Source organism: Erigeron canadensis, chromosome 8 (assembly GCF_010389155.1).
Source record: "Erigeron canadensis isolate Cc75 chromosome 8, C_canadensis_v1, whole genome shotgun sequence".
Classification (NCBI taxonomy): Eukaryota; Viridiplantae; Streptophyta; class Magnoliopsida; order Asterales; family Asteraceae; genus Erigeron; species Erigeron canadensis.
In genome coordinates this window covers 46,048,180-46,067,419 of record NC_057768.1, presented here as the reverse complement: position 1 = coordinate 46,067,419, position 19,240 = coordinate 46,048,180, and the positions used below count along the sequence as shown (strand labels likewise).

Below are 19,240 nucleotides of genomic sequence, written 5' to 3'. Positions count from 1 at the left end.
TGCCAAAAATCACAATTTAAATATTCGGTGTGAAGGCTAATTTAAATTTCCATTTATAAAAATTGCCAAAAATCACAATTTTTAAATTCGATGTAAAGGCGTCCGCCCGCCACATATTTTAGGAGCTTTTAGTTTAAAATAAAAAACTAAAGCTCCTGAAAAGCTCTTGAAAAACTTAAACCAAACATAGCCCTACTAGTTAAATTTCAGGGGTTTTATTTTTGAATTTACATCGAAATTTAAAATTTTAAAAAACCTCGCTTATATACTAAAAATAATTAAGTTATCTTAAGATCAAATGAAATGAAATAAACAATAAATTTAGGAAACAATCAACTTTTGGTATGAGAATCATTCATGTCCTGATAGAATAAGCAGATTCAAAGATAATAAGAGCTTTTCCCAAATCTCAATTGGTAGTACGTACTCGTATTATATTTTCAGATTTCACTTGATTACAATCAAAATTTCTTATGATAACAGCAAAAAACATATCTTTCAACAGTCAAGTTCAAAAATTTAAAAGAAATTTACCATTCCAAGTAGTACAAGCAAGTTGATGAGTATTAAACTGGACACTGGAGTAAATAACAAAAGATGTCCGGGTGAACCTGAAATCAAAGTACATGAGACAATATGCATGACACCAATGTTGGCATTTTGAAGACTGGAGAGAATGTAAGAAAGTTAGGAGCTTACAATATGCTACGATGACTGTGATGCCTTCACAAGGTCACGAAAGTAGCCATTTAAACGCCTTCGCTTCAGCTCACATTGGATCTTCATACGATCTACAATTTTATTCATGACAGTGTCAGCTTCTTCACACAGACTAGCAAAACATGCTTGCAACTCGCCCCTCTTTGATGCCAGGACATCTGTAAATAGTCCTCCTATGTAACGCAATTCCGAAAAAACGCGAGAAGCGTTTGATTTCTCAGCATTTAGCTGCACACTCAAATCTTCCCAAGAGTTCTGGATCTTCTTCATCTTTCCCACAATGTGAGGCGACCTTTTTGTCACTGATTGTGCCCCCTGTTTCTCAAAGTTCATGTTGCCTTGACCATTCATCTTTGTCTTGTGGACCCCCATTGGTGTTACTTTTTTATTCAATTGATCTTTCAACTCATCTAGCATCACTTGTACTTTCGGCATACATTTTTGTACCAATGCAGTGTGCCTTGCAGCTCTAATCTCCTGGAGTTTTCGCATGAACCATAGAATTTTATGAAACCATATGCGAAAATAAACTCCTCTTTACACCATGAACTTATAATCGAGATGCAGCACAGCTGATTAACTTTAGGATATAACAGAAGTACCGACACAATTTAAATAGTGCATATTCCACACCATGTGGATGTAAAAAAACTTAATAGCAAATATATATATATATATATATATATATATAGTCTTAGTGTTTTTACAAAAAAGTCTTGTATATCATAGTAGATCATGATGGTGGTGTGTAACTTACGAAAATCAATGGTCCTTTTTTGGACTTTTTTTAGTTGGTCTCAAATTATCTTTCCCCTATATATATATATATAGGGGTGGTCCTAAAATAACTTAAGGAGTGGTCCTAAAATAACTTTCACCTATATATATATATATATATATATATATATCTTTAAAAATGGCAGGCAATCAGAAAGCAAGAACAGCCACTGACTCATTGTGAATTTTCTAAAACCAAACTTGTAAATCCTAAAGGTGCCATCAACATCTATTCTATTGAAATCAAACATGCTCATTTGAATTATTAACCAACTTATCTAGTCTCCAACTGAGAGAAAAAAGCATAATGCATGACATACAAGAATATACTTTATGGTGAATATACCTCACGTGAAGCCATTGTCATTGTGGCGCTTGGAGAACTATCAAGAAAGTAGTTTTTCACAACAGCAGAAACTTTTTCTTTCATTTGCGCTTGCTGTACCAAGTATATGTCGAACGGGTAAATCCTTAAAATTTTCAAGTTATCGAATGTAAAGGGTTGATTCAAGAATAGTTCCACCGATGAAGAAAGAACCTGAAGCAAATTTCATATAAATATACAGGACTGTTAACTCAGTGTCACAACCATGATAATCGAATGTATAAAATGCTAGCAATAAGTCCCCGCGATAGTAGCCTAATGGTGGGGGACATATGGCATAAAAGCAGGGGTCATGGGTTTAAATCTCATCACCATGTTCCTTTAGCCATAGTGTTACTCGGTTAATGGGGGTCACCACAACACATATTTCTGGTCTGTTAATTCATTTGCTAACTATTAATTGGTAACCAAAAGCGGAGCAAGTAAGCAACAACCAATGGGTTTTATAAGTATCAAAGCAAGTTTGTATATTTAGTTCAAGCCTCAGATCTTAAAATGATTCAAGTTAATTGTTTAATGTAACTTTTTGAGCTCCAATCTGGGATACTGAGGTATACCATGTCCTTAATATCTTCACTCTTTTAGCGAGGACATAATTCATTAAAATAAATAGAAGAAATATCATGATCCGTCATAAACGAACAATTATAAAATTGCATTCATATGTAATCATCTCTGTCAAGATAAAAGATTTAGTCTTGCTTTATTCTACTTATTTCATACGCATATTACATTGGTATTTCTATTATACAAACCGTAAAGCAAAAGTATTCGTAGAATGCACATTATAAACAGTAAGGATCAAATACCTCTATAACTTCCAGATTAAGGGTAAGAGATTTGACACTGTGGACCAGTTGAAGCAGACGAACATATTCTTGAGTGTCTGCTTTGCGAGGATGGTCAATACAGATATCCATCTTTTCCAAAGATGGCAAACCATTTGGAAAATTCGGAAAGTTATGCAAGAGAGTTAAAGAGAGATTCTTAAGCTGAGGCGCAACCACATTCACAACCTCATCTCCATATTCAAGTGTGAGAGTACAAAGTTTAGGATGACTGATACTAAATCCCATCAGATTGTAGTGCTTCAAGGTGAGACTCTTCAAGTTTATGAACTTGGAGAAAAGACCAACAAAGTTATCAAGATTGTCATCACAGAATGAGATACGATCGAGATGCAATATTGTTAAAGCAGAGAGCTCCCAAGTTGGTATAGATGTAATGGTTTGACGATAACCACCAAGTCCAATCAAAGAGAGAGATTTCAGAGACTGAGATTTAAAAACAGAAAGTGGAAATTCAATCTTCTTCTCAAGGCATTCAACAGTCATTTGTTGCACATTGTGGGAAAATGCATAGTTCATAAGTCTTTTGACAAACGCCTGAGTAACCTTTCCCCGAAAACTTAGTTTGACAGAAGACACTTCTATTTGATCATTGCGGCCAGAGAGAACATGTGTTACAAATTTGGAGAACTTCGGCAGAGTAGAGAAATCCTCACTAGAGAAACTGAGACATGCCAATGAAGTCCACATGAACCTCCATCTAGATGCCAAAACACTGGTTCCAACAGCTTCTTTGGTGCTTATATAAGAGAGGATTTTATGAATAAGATCGTCTGGTAAATTGCTTAGTCTATCATCTTCTACATTCATTCTCTTTTGATCATGCCCAGAATGCATTCTCTCCACACTCTATCTAAATATAAATATGCAATCATCAAAACACTATATATTTGGTAGATTCCTCTGTCTTTCACAGTTTCACTTGCCTTTCCTTTTGCTTCGTTGTCTTGGTTGCTAAGCCATAATCAGCAAGAGTTCTCTTTTGGCTAAAAAAAATCTGCATTTTTAACAGAATGCAACAACCAGGACATACAAATGTGATTAACACAAATGGCTACATGACTCAAACTAAATTTAAGGGCAAGCAGAAAGTTGGTGTTGCTTTTAGCAACTATAAAAGTATATCACAACTAAGAATAAAGGAAATTATATTCCTTTTGTTATGATTATCATGGTACCTGTGCACATAGGCGGATCCAACTCACTAGGAGCGTGGGAGTCTGTTCCAACGACTTGGAGTCGAGCAATAGAATTTTGATATATATACTAAACTTGATTCTGGTCAAAATAGAAAAAAACCCTAACCAGACTCCAACAATGAAAAAAAAAAGTTTTTAGTCCCCACCAACCAAAATGTCTGGATCCGCTACTGCCCGTGCAATGCGACAGTGTATAGTTTCTAACTGCTTCTCAATTAAAAAACTTTGTTGTTCCACCATAATAATTTTTTTTTCCTTTTACCTAGAACGATAACCTACGTTTTTCTATTGATTTGATGTGCGAAACCTAATAAATACCATAAACTCAAGTTGTCGTAAGGCTTCACATTAAGGACACAATATGTTCATGATTGTAAAATCACATAATTTTTGCTTACATATTTGCAAATTTTATGTACCAAATGAGGTTTTCCGTGTCAAAGTTACCCCCGGTCGCATCTTTTAGATGTACACGACCTAACCGTAACCTTTCTTACCACCCGCAAGACGTTGCCTGGTGAGATTCAAACGTGACACACCTCTTATAAATGTGATGATAACTAGGCCACACCTTAAAGGCTAATATAATCAATTTTACTAAATTACTACTGTAATTACCAAAATGCAAAATACCTAAAAATTATACTAATATTATACCATCTATCAATTTGGGACAATTATCTGTTAATTTATGAACAAAAGAGAAAATCTTAAAAGATGAGGTGGGAGATGTATAAAATTCTTACAGTAAATTTATAGCAATGTAACTAATGTATGTATAAAAAAGAGAAAAAAAAAAAAAAAAAAGGTGAAAAAGGTTAAAAAAAAAATTCAAGAATTATAAGTAATGTGTTATGTAGGGCTAGGGTTTTGATGCAGAAACGTACCTGAATTTGAGAAGATGAAACGTTGTGATGATAATGGAAGAATCTTTTGGGCAGTTTCTCTCACAGGAGCGAGTGAGCTATATGTGATCGGGAAACATGGAGTATTTGGGCCGGTTTAGTAGAAAGGCCGAAACAACTGTTCGTTTCCGCATAACCGGATTTTGTCAATTAAGGGGGTGTTTGGATTGCCTTTTCAAAATAAATTTTACATCTTCAAAGTTACGTCTTGTTTTTATTTTCTAAAACTATAGTTTTCTCTCACAAATAATATTTTTATTAGGATAACATTTTCTTAATTATTTATATTTTGTAAGCGCAACAATCAGATAATCTACAAACCCCCTCAAGTTACAAAATTATAAAAGTTAAAATAAAAAGTGTTTTGCTTTGGTTGTGAAATAAAACAAATAATATAGTTTTGTATTTTCATCATATAGTTTATGAGTGGTCTCTTTATCATAATTTTTTTACACGCACTAACAATAGTCCTTAAAATTACAGTTAACATGTTTTAAGATAAAATATTGAATATAAATATAAAATATCTTGTTCATATAGAAGTGTTTAATCATACGACCAAATAGATACATATAAGTAGGTACACTTAATACTATTTAAAATAAAAATCAATAGAAGAATCATTCATTGGCTACTTGAGTAGTTGAGTGTTGTGTTTTGTTCTTGTTTGTTACCAAGAAACAATGTGTTATCTATACTATTTCATAGAAAAAAACAACCTTTTTTTAAAAGTTAAATGGAGAGAATTGTCTAAAATACTATTAGGGGTGTTTGGTTCGTAGAATTTCATAAGATTTGATGGAATTGGTTACTGAATTTCATTTCATATCATGTTTGGTTGGCAGAATGGAATTCCATTCCATTAGTAGTTTGGTTCACATGAAATTGGAATTGAAATCCTTCAAATTCCATCATATGATGGAATTCATTATGGAAAGTTTGATATTTCATTGGAATTCAAGTTTTGTTAAAATTAAATCTTTTATAGTTATTCTTTGATTATTAAAACTATTATAATCTAAAAAAATATTAATATTTATAAAATTTATTACTAATTTTTACAAAATATTTTTATATAAAAGTATAATTTTAACTTGTAAAGTTTAATATTATTCTATACAAAAATATTATTATAAAAAATTTAATAATACAATATAAAAAATTTTTAAACATTTTATAAATATTGATTTATTAAAGCTTAGAAATTTTTGTATATAAATTTTAAAAATATAATTTTATTAATACATATATATTTTCAAAAATATTTAAAAAAAATATTATTTTACAAAATAAAATTAATATTTAAAATTTAATTAGAACTTTATAAAATTTTTAAAAAAAGTATAAAACTTATTACTATTTAATAAACAACTTTCTTATTAAAAAACTAACTTTAGTTTATAAAATTTATTATTATTCTATAGAAAAAATTATTTTATAAAAAATTTATAATATCTTATATAAACTTCTTTATTTTGTTAAAAGTATCAATATTACTAATTAAAAATATATATTTTAATTTTTATTATTTCTATTATAATTAATATTATAAGTTACATTCAATTCCGGTCAACCAAACACAAAAAATATTATAATTCAATCAAATTCCAATTCCATCAGATTCAAATCTATTCAGATTCTAATTCCATCAAATTTCAATTCCTTCAAAAAAATTTTGCGAACCAAACGCCATCACATTATCAGTCTTTTATACTTTAAAATATCTTCATTAACTCTTAATATCAGTTATTTACAGCACTCGACGCCGCCTTTACCACCAATAGTCGTCCACCACCACCACACCGTCGCCGTCACGATCACCACCGCATTGAGCGAGTACAATGCTAGTTAGTGTTTGCTAATAAACATAACACTTAATTAGTATCATTCCATATGTTTCAAGTAAACAAAGAAAGTTATAATATCAAAGGTCATAACTTCTATTTTTATTTTAAAAAAACAAGTACATTTAAGAATATAATAAATCAATCAATCTAGCAATCAGTCGGGCCACACTGATGGCAAACGCAGGTGCCTTCATCGCAATAAGAATCGTCGTTATAACACCACTGTTTTTTGCAAATGTCATCATCCTCGCAATGCCATAACAAGGATCTTCTTTTAAACAACACATTTGGTTGTGGTATCACTAAAATCCCTGGATGGCAAATGCACTTGCCATTGTTGGTGTCACATATCGCATCTTCTGTTCCACAAAACGTCGTGCAATAATCAGGACTCGGCTGAGGACTTTCCGAGGGTGATTCCATAGGATATGACCATACTGCAAAAACAAAAATAAACATACTACAATTAGTTAATTAATTAATACCAATTCAGAAAAGATGGTTACCGAAACGTTTGGATACAGAAACAATAAGTTTTAAAATGGTTAAGAGAAAGCAAGAGTTGCATACCAGGGGAAAATAGGCAGATGGTCAGGAGAGAAATTTTGAAGGCAAGGTAATCCATGACTATAGTATTAATTAGCTTTTGTTGAGTAGAAAGGATTAACTTGCTTATATAAGCAAATAAAGGCACAAAATTCAATGCAATTGCTAACTGAATGAAACGCAAAACTTTAAGCCAGAAAAAAGCTGTTTGTTACTATTAACTTTGAATGTAATTAATGAGAGGGTTATGAGGGCAAAGTCAGTAGAATGCCAAATAATATACGAGTACTAAATTTGTCGTAAAAACATATGGATCATAAGAAATATGGTGATACCAACTCTTAGATTTTCTCATTCACCTTCTAATTAACATATTTTGATTAACATTGCTCATAGTATACGTACACTTTATAACAAATTTTTAACACTAAAACATGTACAAGCATGTTCAAACACAGATTAACACTAAACCAACTTTTAGGTTTTCTTATTCATGGTCATATATTAACACTAAAAACATGTACAAACACAGATTTTTAGTGCACAACCTGCTTTTATAGCAAGAATAGTGGACTTTGACGATCGAGTTAATTGCACAAATCATCTATGTGGTTTACACATTTTCATGGTTTTCATCTTTCAAAGTTATTTTTAGTGAATTTCGTCATTTATCTTTATTTTTTTAGTAGATTACATCCTTTTGAGGATGTAAGGTGCTAAAAAGTTTTCACACTTTTCGTGTTTTTCATCCATCAAAAAGATGTAAGGTGCTAAAAAAGTAAAGATGAAGGACGAAATCCATTTTTAAGGCATGAAAACCAAAAAAAATGTGTAAACTACAAGGATGAATTGTTCAATTAAATCTTGGCGATATTTCAAATGTTTGACTTCTAATTTATTTATTTTTTTCCAGTATTTTATTCATTGTGTACGTAGCAAGTAAATTAACACTCATGTATATTAATCCAGTAGCCCATACGTAGTCCAAGGAACAGTTCGGACCAGGGTCTGCCATGTCAAGTATCATACTTGGACATATATTTTTTTCTTTACAACCCACATCCCTTCATTGGCCAAGTTCCAAAAGATAACACAGCAAAAAAACATAACCCAAATCCGTAGTGAAATACCGGTATGTGAAACATAAACCTTTACATTTCGTTTTTGGCAGCATGATGGTCGGCTTGCTAGATCATTGGGGAATATTGCAAAGGACCATGAAAGCCTGAAATTAATTAGATAGGAAATCAAAATTGTGACAGCAGCGCTGTTAGCATTTTTGATTGTAGACGTTATATCACTTGTGACCATAAGGCAGCTAACATGCTATAGCAAAACAAACATTCAAACTACTTTAATTTGCTTCTCGTCTGATTGTTCTTCATACACTCTGTTATATTTTTTCATCAAGGTGCCAGCCCCGGCGTGGCTGCGCATAGGCTAGCAGGGAGCTCTGTTAGTAACTGTTCAACGTGATGCAACCTTGAAATGATGTCACCAGTCTTGTTTTTCCCTTGTTCAGTCTGCTATCTGCATACTAAAATTTTTCCAACAATTCTTCATCTGCTAAATCTATTGCCTCTTGGAAAGCTGCATTTCAACGATTTGTGTCTCCCTATTGCTCATGCATATATGTCTCCTGGTTCTCCTCTGGTGCTTCCTACCAATCCATGTGAGCTCTGTTGGTCTCCCTATCGACTTGTTCTAGTCGCACATTCATGCAGTTCGACTATAAGTTTTTGCGCTGATGTGGCATTTTCCAAGTTATTTTCCCTATCTAATGCAGTCATATACCAACAGATGCGTTCTGCTAAGCTAGCCCTGCCGAGTAGTAGACAGTAATGATTTACTATTGGGCCATAAAAGAACTGCCAAACAAAATTTACAAATTCATATACGGTGGATGAAAAAAAGTTAGAGCTATCATAGATAGAAGTAAAAGTGAATCAGAATGCAAGAGGAGCAATTGGTTGAAAAGGAAAAAAAACAAAAAGGTTTATTCTAAATTTTACCATTGATGATCTAATAATTCTATAATAATCGTAGTAAAAGTGGTCATTTCAGGAGGACTGGCCCTGTCTTCCGATGGACCGGCCTAAGACAAGTCCTGGACTTGGAGCACCCTGACTTAATTAAGAGAGTTAAGTTGGACCAGGTTCTGGAGTTCGATTTTTGACCAGTCTATCTGGGCCAATGACGGCCAAAGCATTGTAAGCTAGCGAAAGTTTCATACACACAAAAACGCGTAGCAAGCAAATCCTATATAATGAAGTTGCTTCAAAGATCACTAAAAAATCTTACAGAGCATCGGGCTGTTAATGTTTTTGATAGTATCTTGTACCTGAACCGGTGGCTCACTTTTTCTAAGTAATGGGGAAGAGGACCGAAACATGCCACTGAGAAACTCTACTGAGACAAGGATGAGCTGTCAAGAACGTCAAGAACGTAGAGAAGGTAGGATGGACAGTTGGTCAGATCTAGTATGGATCGTACATGGATGGTAGTTGGAGTCGGCGACTCTCCTAGGGTTCCCCTATCAAGGATACCTGGGGAAGAGGATCAAGTTGGCCCTTACGAACAACTTGATACACTATCTCCCTTCAACCCTTTGGCACATGATCAATGATACAATTGATAATATACTATGTTGTGCCAAATTCAGTTTACAGTCACACTAGTCCACATTGACTTGAAATGGATTGATCACTAGTATGTCAAATCAAAGTGAGATTTTTTGAGTGATTGAGAAATATAGAGAGAAAGGGGGAATTCAAGGCATGTAACACTCATTTTTTTGTAGTTAAAACTTTTGGAGATCAGATTTGTATAAATAAAACTGAAGATACGAATAGAAAAAGTCCCGTCAAATTTGGCTTAAATTTGATCAAAAATCTTAAATTACACTAACCATTAATTTCCGAACCCTGTCGTAATTTAAATAGCAACAATTAATGCATGACCCAAATCAGATTCGCGCTCTTTTACAAAAAGATTCAAAAGCATTTATATTGCTACATTTCTGCTTGTGATTAATTCGAATATTATTAATAACAGTGTGGGCCTCTGCATGCAGACTAGAATAAGATGCTTGAATCTTAGGCTTTTTTGATGCAGGAAGCTTCCTGAGTAATCCTTTAATGTCTTGCAACTTTGAAATGATGTCACGAGTCTTTTTTTTTCCCTTCCTCAATCTGCACACTCAGATCTTCCCAACAGCTAATGATCTCTAACATCCTGCCCCCGTTGTAGTCATCATCGTGTTGAATTTTATCAACTTCTGCATTTCCTTGCTCGTGTATATATGGCTTACTCTCCATCGGTGCCTTCACTAGATCCCCCCAATAAGCTCTATTGGTTTTGGTATATTTTTTCTCCTGTTTTAGCTGCGCCTGCAATTCTGCCATAAGTTTTTCTGCTGATGCAGCATTTTCCAATGCTTTCATTTCCTGAATTTTGTTATAGAAAGAATAAGAAACAGACTCAATTTATCATTATAATTCCCTATCTACATTCCGTTCTAACATTAGGCGAGATATTAATTTCACGACAATTAATAATTTTATTTAACAATAATTGATGGTTCAATTAAGAGATAGCTAGGCTGACCAGTGTGGTCGTTGAGGAGCAAGTCCCTGATCAATCACTTACGTGATCAGTCATCACAATCGGTTACTCATATAAGTCAGCACCTACCATAAACTTGCTCCAAAGTCACTATGTAAGTTTCGTGAGTGAGGCTGCCACAAAGGGGCCGGGCTACCCCTAGGAGAGCTAGGGAGTGAAGGACCACTTGACTCCTAGAATCTGGGTCCAGGATTATATTGACTTCTACGGGTGTACAAGTTGAATTTCTTCATTACATTAAAATCAATTACTAACATCGTCTTTGTTAGTATAGTTTGCATCCCCTCAAGAGATCAATAAAAAGCTAATTATGTACGCAAATAAGCAATTGATTTGACATCAAGTTCTTGTCTGTTGAGATGTGGCCTGAAGTTCTTAACTATGTATTTTGAAATTACTTGTCATAACTCTTGATTCTAAACTTTAAACACCAAATACAGTACTATGATGCATGTTAAACAAGAAACTACTATATATATTGTCGTAGTACGTGTAAATACCTTGGATGTTACCATTGTCACAGTGGCACCAGGAGAACCACCCAGAAAATATTTTACAAAACATGCAGGCATTGTTTCTTCTTCATATGACAATGCTTTGGGACGTGGATAAACCTTTAAACTCTTCAAGTTTACAAAAGGAGAAGGTAGGTGCGGTATTAACTCCATGGATGAAGAGAGAAGCTGCAAAATATTTATAAGAAAACAAGTACAAGCATATATGTACAATTACTGCATTTATTCCTTAGAAAACAGGCAAAACCGTATATACATAGATAGGGAAAAGATAATTTGAGGACACCCCTTCCAAAAAGAACAAGCAGACAATTTCAGTCACTCATTTCCCCTCCCTCTCATTTCATCTTCCCTTCTTCCTTTTTAATTTTTTTTTATGACCTATCATCCTCACTAGCTACCCCTTATTAACATCCGTAAGGGTGAAACCCGTGCCGTATCAAATCGGGGGGGGGGGGGGGGGGGGGAACAAATTTTGAATGGGTTTTTATTTTAAAAAACTCAAATGAAAATTAAAAATGAAAAAAGTATAAAATCATACCAAAAGGGGAAGAGAGGAAGGGGGAATGAATGGTTGAGATTTGTCCCCCTATCCTTTTTGGAAGGAGTATTCTCAAATTAACCCACCCCTAGATTAAGATATACTCTATATAAATAGATCCAACATATCTTTCTGGAGTCTTACATCAGATTCACTAAGCTTTTTGAATATACTACTTCAATGTTCACAGTATGCACACATCAAAGCTATTCAAGACAATTACCATCATACCCGAATGATATCCCAGCTTAATGTAAAATGTCTGGCATTACGGAGCTGTTGAAGTAGACTAGTAATTTTACGAGCCTCTGTCTTGTATGGTATGGATACGCTGAGTGGTTTGTAAGAAGAGAGATCCACCTTGTCCAGAGAGCATAGATAAGAGCCAAACTCGGGTGCCGAAAGCAGGTTCAGACTGATCAGCATCAGCCAATCTCTAACTGTGAGATTCTTTAGTTGGGGTGCAACCACATTCAAGACAGCTGATGTGGATTTGTCTTTTCTTACAAGCGAGAGATTCTTTAGTTGTACCACAATCAAGTTCATTACATCTATATTTAAGCATACATTTTCAAGCCGGAGATTAGAAATTCCAGAATGGCAAAAGTCAACAATTTCACTGCCACCGCTCGATCTTGAAATGGTTAAGTGGTGTAGTGTGAGATTCTTTAAGTTTGCACATTTAGAGAAAAGACTGACGTTGTCACTATACAATGTAATATGACTTAGGTACAATGTTGTTAATGCAGGGAACTCCCAGGTTGATGTGCAGGCCATGAAGGATCTCGAAGTGAGATGTTTGAGAGTAAGAGATGGAAAAAGAGGAACTTCCGATACTCTTCTTTTATCATCAAAGCTGGTAATGGTCAACTGTTGGACATTGTGGGAGAAGGCATAGTCCGTGACTTTTTTGATCAATTCCTCGGTAATGTCTCCATGAAAACCACTGAGCTTGATGGAAGAAACTTCTGTTTGATTGTTGCGTCGGGAAAGAACATGTGTTACAAAGCTGTTAAACTTGGGTAATGTATCAAAATCTTTTCTCGAGAAACTAAGATAGGGCAATGAGGTCCAAATAAATTTCCATGAAGATGACAATGTACTTGCTTGGATAGCTTGTTTAGTGCTAACAAAAGAGAGGATATTATGGATAACATCAATAGGCAAACTGCTCAGTCGATCACCTTCTATATTTCGTCTTCTAATTTTACCATGCTGGTCAGTATCCATCATATCTTAATTTGTCCCTCTTTGATCAGTTGCTTCCCTAGCTATATGCAGTTTGTTCAACCACCACACCAGCCTCGTTTGCCTCCAAAAGGCTGAAATTTTAATGGCATGCTATATACAATTAGCAATAATACATGTAAGAAAAGGGTAATTGGATGGAAACTCTCTGATCCCATGTACCATTTGGTACTCACTAATCCCCAACCAGGTGATTCTCAATCACTTAAATTTCCTCTGATTATCTCAAGTTTGCCTTTGGCAAGACTTGAACCCAAGACCTCCCCTGTAAAGTGACGGTTGGTGGCCACTGGGTTATTACCCAATGGTTTAGCAATAATACATACTGTGTATTATATCATTATTGTAGAACTATCTACACGTACGGTCTATAAATATATACAGGTTGATGGTCTATAATTCGTATCATATCTTCCGTCTGTATAGATAGAGGTATAGGAGAATGGAAGACCAAATTAAGAGACCGAACTCATATCGGTATGTATATATATTGGTGCAAGAAAGCCAATTGCTGATTAAACTAAATATTATGACTTCGCTAATTAGTTCATTATATACGCTACACTAACAAATTAACATTAATTCAACTTATAACTTGGAGTCCTAATTATATCCTTCCCATTAAATTCAGCAACAACAATACAACGACAACAACAATTTGATTCCTGATTCTTATGTAGTACTAACAACTCAGATAAAGATCAACATATATAGTAAGCTCGAAGTATATATGGTTCTCGCTTTTCCTTGAGAAAACGTACCTTTTTGACGACAGACGAATTATAAGATGCTTTGTGTGAGCTTGTGGCAATTACGAAAAGCTAAGGCTACGTAAATACAGTATATATATGGGGGCTTAATTACTGAGATGAATCATAATGATGGGCCCTTTTATAAGTTAGGCCCAATATTTACTTGTTTGTTATTTTTACTTCCTTTTTAACTTTCAATCTTTAAAAAACCCTAAATACCCTGCAACATGAAAATTATTCTTAATGGAACATGGATTCATCCAATCAACTTCAACTATTCTTTCAAATATATATATCTAACATGTGTCCGCATGATGCGACGGTGTAATGATAGTAGCGGTGATGGCGGGTGGTGGTGGCGCAGGGAGGTAGTGGTGGCGGTAGTAGCGGCGATTGGCGGTGGTGGAAGTAGCGATTACTGTTAGTTATTGATGTAAAATTGGTAGTGTAGTTATTTTAGATTCTGGTAGATATTGTAAATTTACTTTATTAAAGATATTATAGGTACATATTTCAAGTTGATATGTATACAATTATGAATAAAAGTGAGAGACATTTTACGTTTATCAACTACTTAGTTGAAAATTTTAGAAAGAAAAAATGTTTTATAATGTATTAACTATAAGTATAAATATAGATATAATTAAAGGAAGATATAGCTCAATGGTTGAGCACTAGCTTTAAATACTTAGGTCTCGAGTTCGGCTTTTTAGTTGGGAGTTTCTCCTCTTATTAGGTATTGAGGGTGAGGGGCTCTCTAGCGCGGTAGATTCCCTGTGTTGCTAGCAAACAATCCACATCTTTCAAAAAAAAATAACATCTATTAATTATACATCTCCTTACATTTACTCTTTCACTATATTTAATCTTTCAGAACATTTTTATTTGGCATAATGCCCATGTTTAGATTTTTCAAACTTCAGTTTGTACTATATATTGTATCCGTAATTGGAGGTTTTGGAGTCAATATCTTATTTAATCCAAAAAGAAGAAAAGAAAAAAGACAATAAGAACGGTTTCGAAAATTTTAAAAAGGAGCGATTTTTACACGGATTATTTTGATCGATGTAAGGGAATTGAACATGAAATTACCTACCCTTAAGTTTGTTTTTGTCTTCAACTTAAAACGTGTGATACTTGAAAAGTTTAAAAGTCAAAACATCATCTTTTCGTAAGTACTAACAATTTATCACTTTCCCGGGAACCGTTGAGTACACAAGTGCTAGAAGTTTAAATATTAAAGCAATCCAAGTACTCGGGTTAGAACAGAACCCACAAACCCGAATATGATATACAAAAACATACGGCACCATACAATTGGTACTTTAAATATAGTTATTATATGTGGTATCGGGGAAGTTAAGAATGTGCAGTTATATAAAAACATAGAGTACAATAGATAGTTCAGACTTCAGATGATGTATCCAGCAACTAGCTCATGAAGATAGAAACTTAAGTGGCTTTGATTCTCTCGTATCTTCATAGAATCTATTAATACAGTATGCGTTTGGTATCCCGAGCTATAATGTCCTGCAAAGATTGCATTAATCAGATCATGGAACTTACAAGAAACAAACAAACTATATATATATGTGTGTGTGTGTACGTGTGATACAAGACTTGTAACTATATAGTACACGGCGGGGTGGGTAAATACCTCAAGTGAAGCCATTAAGGAAGAGCCATTTGGGGAACCATCCGTTAAATAGCTTTTGAGTTTTATAGATGCATTGAGCATCTTTTGTGCTTCTCGAGCCAAGTTTGCGTTTAATGGGTATATTTTTAAGTTAACTAAGGGAAGAAGACGTTCAATTGAAATTAGTTCCACCGCCAAAAAAAGAACCTGGAAAAAAAGTTAAGTAATAAGAAAATGTTAACAGTACTTGATAAAAGTAAATATATAAACATATGCAATATATATGATCATTGTGGAGTATTGTTTCATCTTTAGAACCATGTTTGACTCATTTCATTTTCGTATAGTAGGGGCATTATCATGAATCGTTATATATATATAAAGGAACAGATGTGGAAAAATAAACGAGGACCGATTAAATACCTCTATAATTTCCAGGTTAAGCGTGAGATATCTGACACTGTGGAGTTTTTGTAGCAGACCAAAAATCCTATGAGCAGTTTTCATGTGCGGATTACAAATATAGAGATCTGCCTTCTCTAATGAAGGCAACACGTTGTATGTAAAAACCAACTGCAAAGTATAGTTTGATTTATATATCAGGGTGGCAAGTTGATCAGGTGCAGAAATCAATAGTTCCCCATCACAGTTTATGACAGTGAGATTCTTGAGCTGAGGTGTAACTACACCAAGATATTCTGATCGCCAGGTTCCATCTTCAAGTGTGATATTAGAAAGTTGAGGGTGACAGATGGTTACAATATTTGTATCATCAGCCATGTCAAAGTTACTTATGGTGAGACTTTTCAAGTTTACAAACTTGGAGAAGAGAGTGAATTCACCTGCAAATTAATCTTACATCTTTGAGATCCAGTGTTGTTAAAACGGGCAGGTCCCAATTTGATGGGAGAATTACAGAAGCAGATTTCATATATCCAACCAAAGTGAGATGTTTTAGATACTGCCAACAACTAGTGAAGACAGAATCCCACCTATCTAATCCATAGAGGCATTTCATAGTCATTTGTTGGACATTGTGGATTTTTTTAAGCAGACCAAAAATCTTATGATCAATTTGCGTGTGTGGATGACAAATATAGAGATCCAACACGCCGTCTGTAAAAGCCAACTGCAAAGTGAGATGTTTGAGAGTGCGAGACGGAGAAAGAGGGAATTCCAATATTCTTCCCGATCTTGCAAGAGCTAGCAGATCTATTCTTCTTGGATCATCAAAGCTGGTGATAGCAAAAGGCATGTGGGCCGGGGGCTTATTAGCAAAAGGCAAAAGGCAATGTCACGTGGGCCAGGGGCTTATTAGCAAAACGCATGAGGCTATCGCCTTCCTGGATGTTCGAAGGGTTAAGGATTTTAACAGCGGAGTTTTCGCCATTGTCTCTATCACGCTCATGATCGGTTCTCGACCCATGACTTGTCGTTGGGGAATCTAGGTTTGACATAATGCTTTATTTTGATCGTGGGTGGGTTCGGTTTTGAGGACAAAAAGGTCCCACGGATGGCGCAAATTTGTTTGATCAAATAATAGCACTATGACTCAACCGGAGGTGTGAGCTGGGTTGTGGGTGTTAATCGGCGATTCCCTTACGGTCAGAGGGTCGAAGACCGCTTTACGCCGGGTGGTTGGTCGATCCTAAGTCGTTCGAGTCTGACTTAGGGTTTTGGACTTATCCGGAAGTCGAATAGATTGTGAAGGGTTTATAAGTCGATCTACGTTAAGGTTTAGGGATTTTATGTGTTATTTGTGAATGAGTATGATGATGTGCCGTGAGGCTTCTCCTCTATTTATATAGAGGGTAGATAACATGGAGAGGAGGGTAAGAGAATTAGGGTAAATCTCTTCCTCCTTTGTAAATATCTTGTTTTCCTTCTTGAGGAGATTTGTGGTAATCTTGTTACCTAATTGTGCCCGAGTATATCGGGGCTTAATAGATTAATTGCGGAATAGATTATATCCGTCTTTTATTATATATCTCCTCAGAGCTTGGTATCTACTACCTTCGGAGCTCTGGAATGTCTATATTTAGCGGAGGCAGAGCTCCGTTATGGATTTACTTGTACGAAGATAACTTTGTATTCTGCTATTGCTTCGGATACGGAGCTAGAGCTCCGTATGGGTATATCATCAACACCTTCAACGAGTTCCTCCCAAATGCCAGAGCAGTCTATGAGATGAAGAAATAAGTTTGTTTTTTAATAATGTGTTATATGAATTATTATGTTGTATGTTTTTCTTTAATAAGTTTGTAGTGTTTTTAAATTATGAATAAAAGTCTGTTTTTATTAAAATACAAAGTGCACATTACAATAATAAAACACACTTAAATCAAAATACATAAAACAGACTTAATTATTAGAATACATAAACCAGACTTAATGAAAACGAAAGTGGGGAACCGTGATAAGCTCCCTGAAACAATGCTCGTATCTGAAGCCCTTTCCATAATTCTCACGGTACTCCCGATGCGCCGTTGCATAGAGCAACTCATCAGAATGAATCTGGGCATTCAACCTCCTATAAATTGCCTGAAACTGGTTACATTCATTGCGAATTTTTTAGAAGTGACCTAGTAGTTGAGATACGCTTCGTGGACCAGCATTGGTGCGTGCGTTGAAACTTTCATGTATATTGGTCCAAGCACTTCTATCGGTTGCTGGGTTAACCCTTTCAGACTCTTCTATCCAACACCTGACTAACAAAAGATCTTCGGATTCAATCCATATTTGTTTTGCCATTTTGAAATTGAATGGTTTGAAATTGAGTTGAAAGAAATTGTTTAGTGATTTGAATTGGTTATGTTAAATAAGAAAATTGTTAGTGTTTATATAGGAAGAAAAAAAAAACTTACCGTTGGGATTAAAGGGGAAAAAAAGAAAAAAAAAATTCAAAACTTTCAAACGGTTTGGACCCACCACCGGCGTCTTCCATCTTCTTCACCAAGAACAACCCTCAAGACGCAGACATCCAGAAGATCGATGCCATTAGTGCGTCTGCGTCTTCCTCTCGTGGGACGCTCGAAGGAAGGTGCTATAAGCACCGGCCTAAGTTAGGCCCAATAAGGAATTTTGTTACTCGTATTTGTAGCTAGGTCCAATTAGGAATCTTGTTTATTTGTTAATGTTCAGAAACATAGAGGTTGTGTATTCTAAAACAAGTATTAAAGTAAAATTAGTAAGATAAGATCTTGATCCTTATATCATAATTAAATTGATGCACGAAGATTCACGAAAAAATTAATGCATGATGATTTTCATGATGCACGATAAATTTCAGTAAAAAGAAACTTATTTTTTATTTGTTTTATTTTATTTAGATACGTAACCTTTATTTACATAACATGGTTTATACATCTTATTATATACTTTATTTTATTTATTTACTTTTTATCTTTCCGGACATTCTTATTTGGCATAATGTTCATACTTAAATTTTTCATGATCAAATTCAAAAATTGAACTATCTATTATATCCGTAATTGGAGGTTATGGAGTCAAACATCCTTTTTAATCCAAAAAGAAAAAAAAAAGAAAATATATATATATATATATATATATATATTTTTGGAAATTTGCATTGCCACACAATTGAATTCAAAATTTTTAATGGAGAAATCGTATTATCGTTCACAAGTATTAATAATATAGCATTTTTTGACCGAAAAACTTTTTATTATATTTCAAT

At 34.4% G+C, this 19,240-nt stretch overlaps 2 protein-coding genes across 3 annotated transcripts; both read right to left on the bottom strand.

The window, feature by feature from the left end:
- Positions 1-405: 405 nt before the first annotated feature.
- On the bottom strand, positions 406-4,959 carry LOC122579219 (F-box/FBD/LRR-repeat protein At3g26920-like). 2 transcript variants are annotated; one of them, XM_043751338.1, is made up of 5 exons: positions 4,817-4,959; positions 2,692-3,727; positions 1,844-2,035; positions 700-1,197; positions 406-611 (listed from the first exon to the last, which is right to left on the bottom strand). In XM_043751338.1, the coding sequence occupies exons 2-4, from the start codon at positions 3,565-3,567 to the stop codon at positions 706-708; spliced, it is 1,560 nt and encodes a 519-aa protein (XP_043607273.1). In that variant the 5' UTR covers positions 3,568-3,727; positions 4,817-4,959; the 3' UTR covers positions 406-611; positions 700-705. The 2 variants fall into 2 exon arrangements, with proteins under 2 accessions (XP_043607273.1, XP_043607274.1); XM_043751339.1 differs by lacking the exon at positions 4,817-4,959 and adding an exon at positions 3,909-3,944.
- A 5,429-nt stretch (positions 4,960-10,388) lies between these two features.
- LOC122610983 (F-box/LRR-repeat protein At5g02910-like) lies at positions 10,389-13,137 on the bottom strand. Its single transcript, XM_043783936.1, has 3 exons — positions 12,139-13,137; positions 11,352-11,534; positions 10,389-10,673 (listed from the first exon to the last, which is right to left on the bottom strand). The coding sequence occupies exons 1-3, from the start codon at positions 13,135-13,137 to the stop codon at positions 10,389-10,391; spliced, it is 1,467 nt and encodes a 488-aa protein (XP_043639871.1).
- Positions 13,138-19,240: the final 6,103 nt, after the last annotated feature.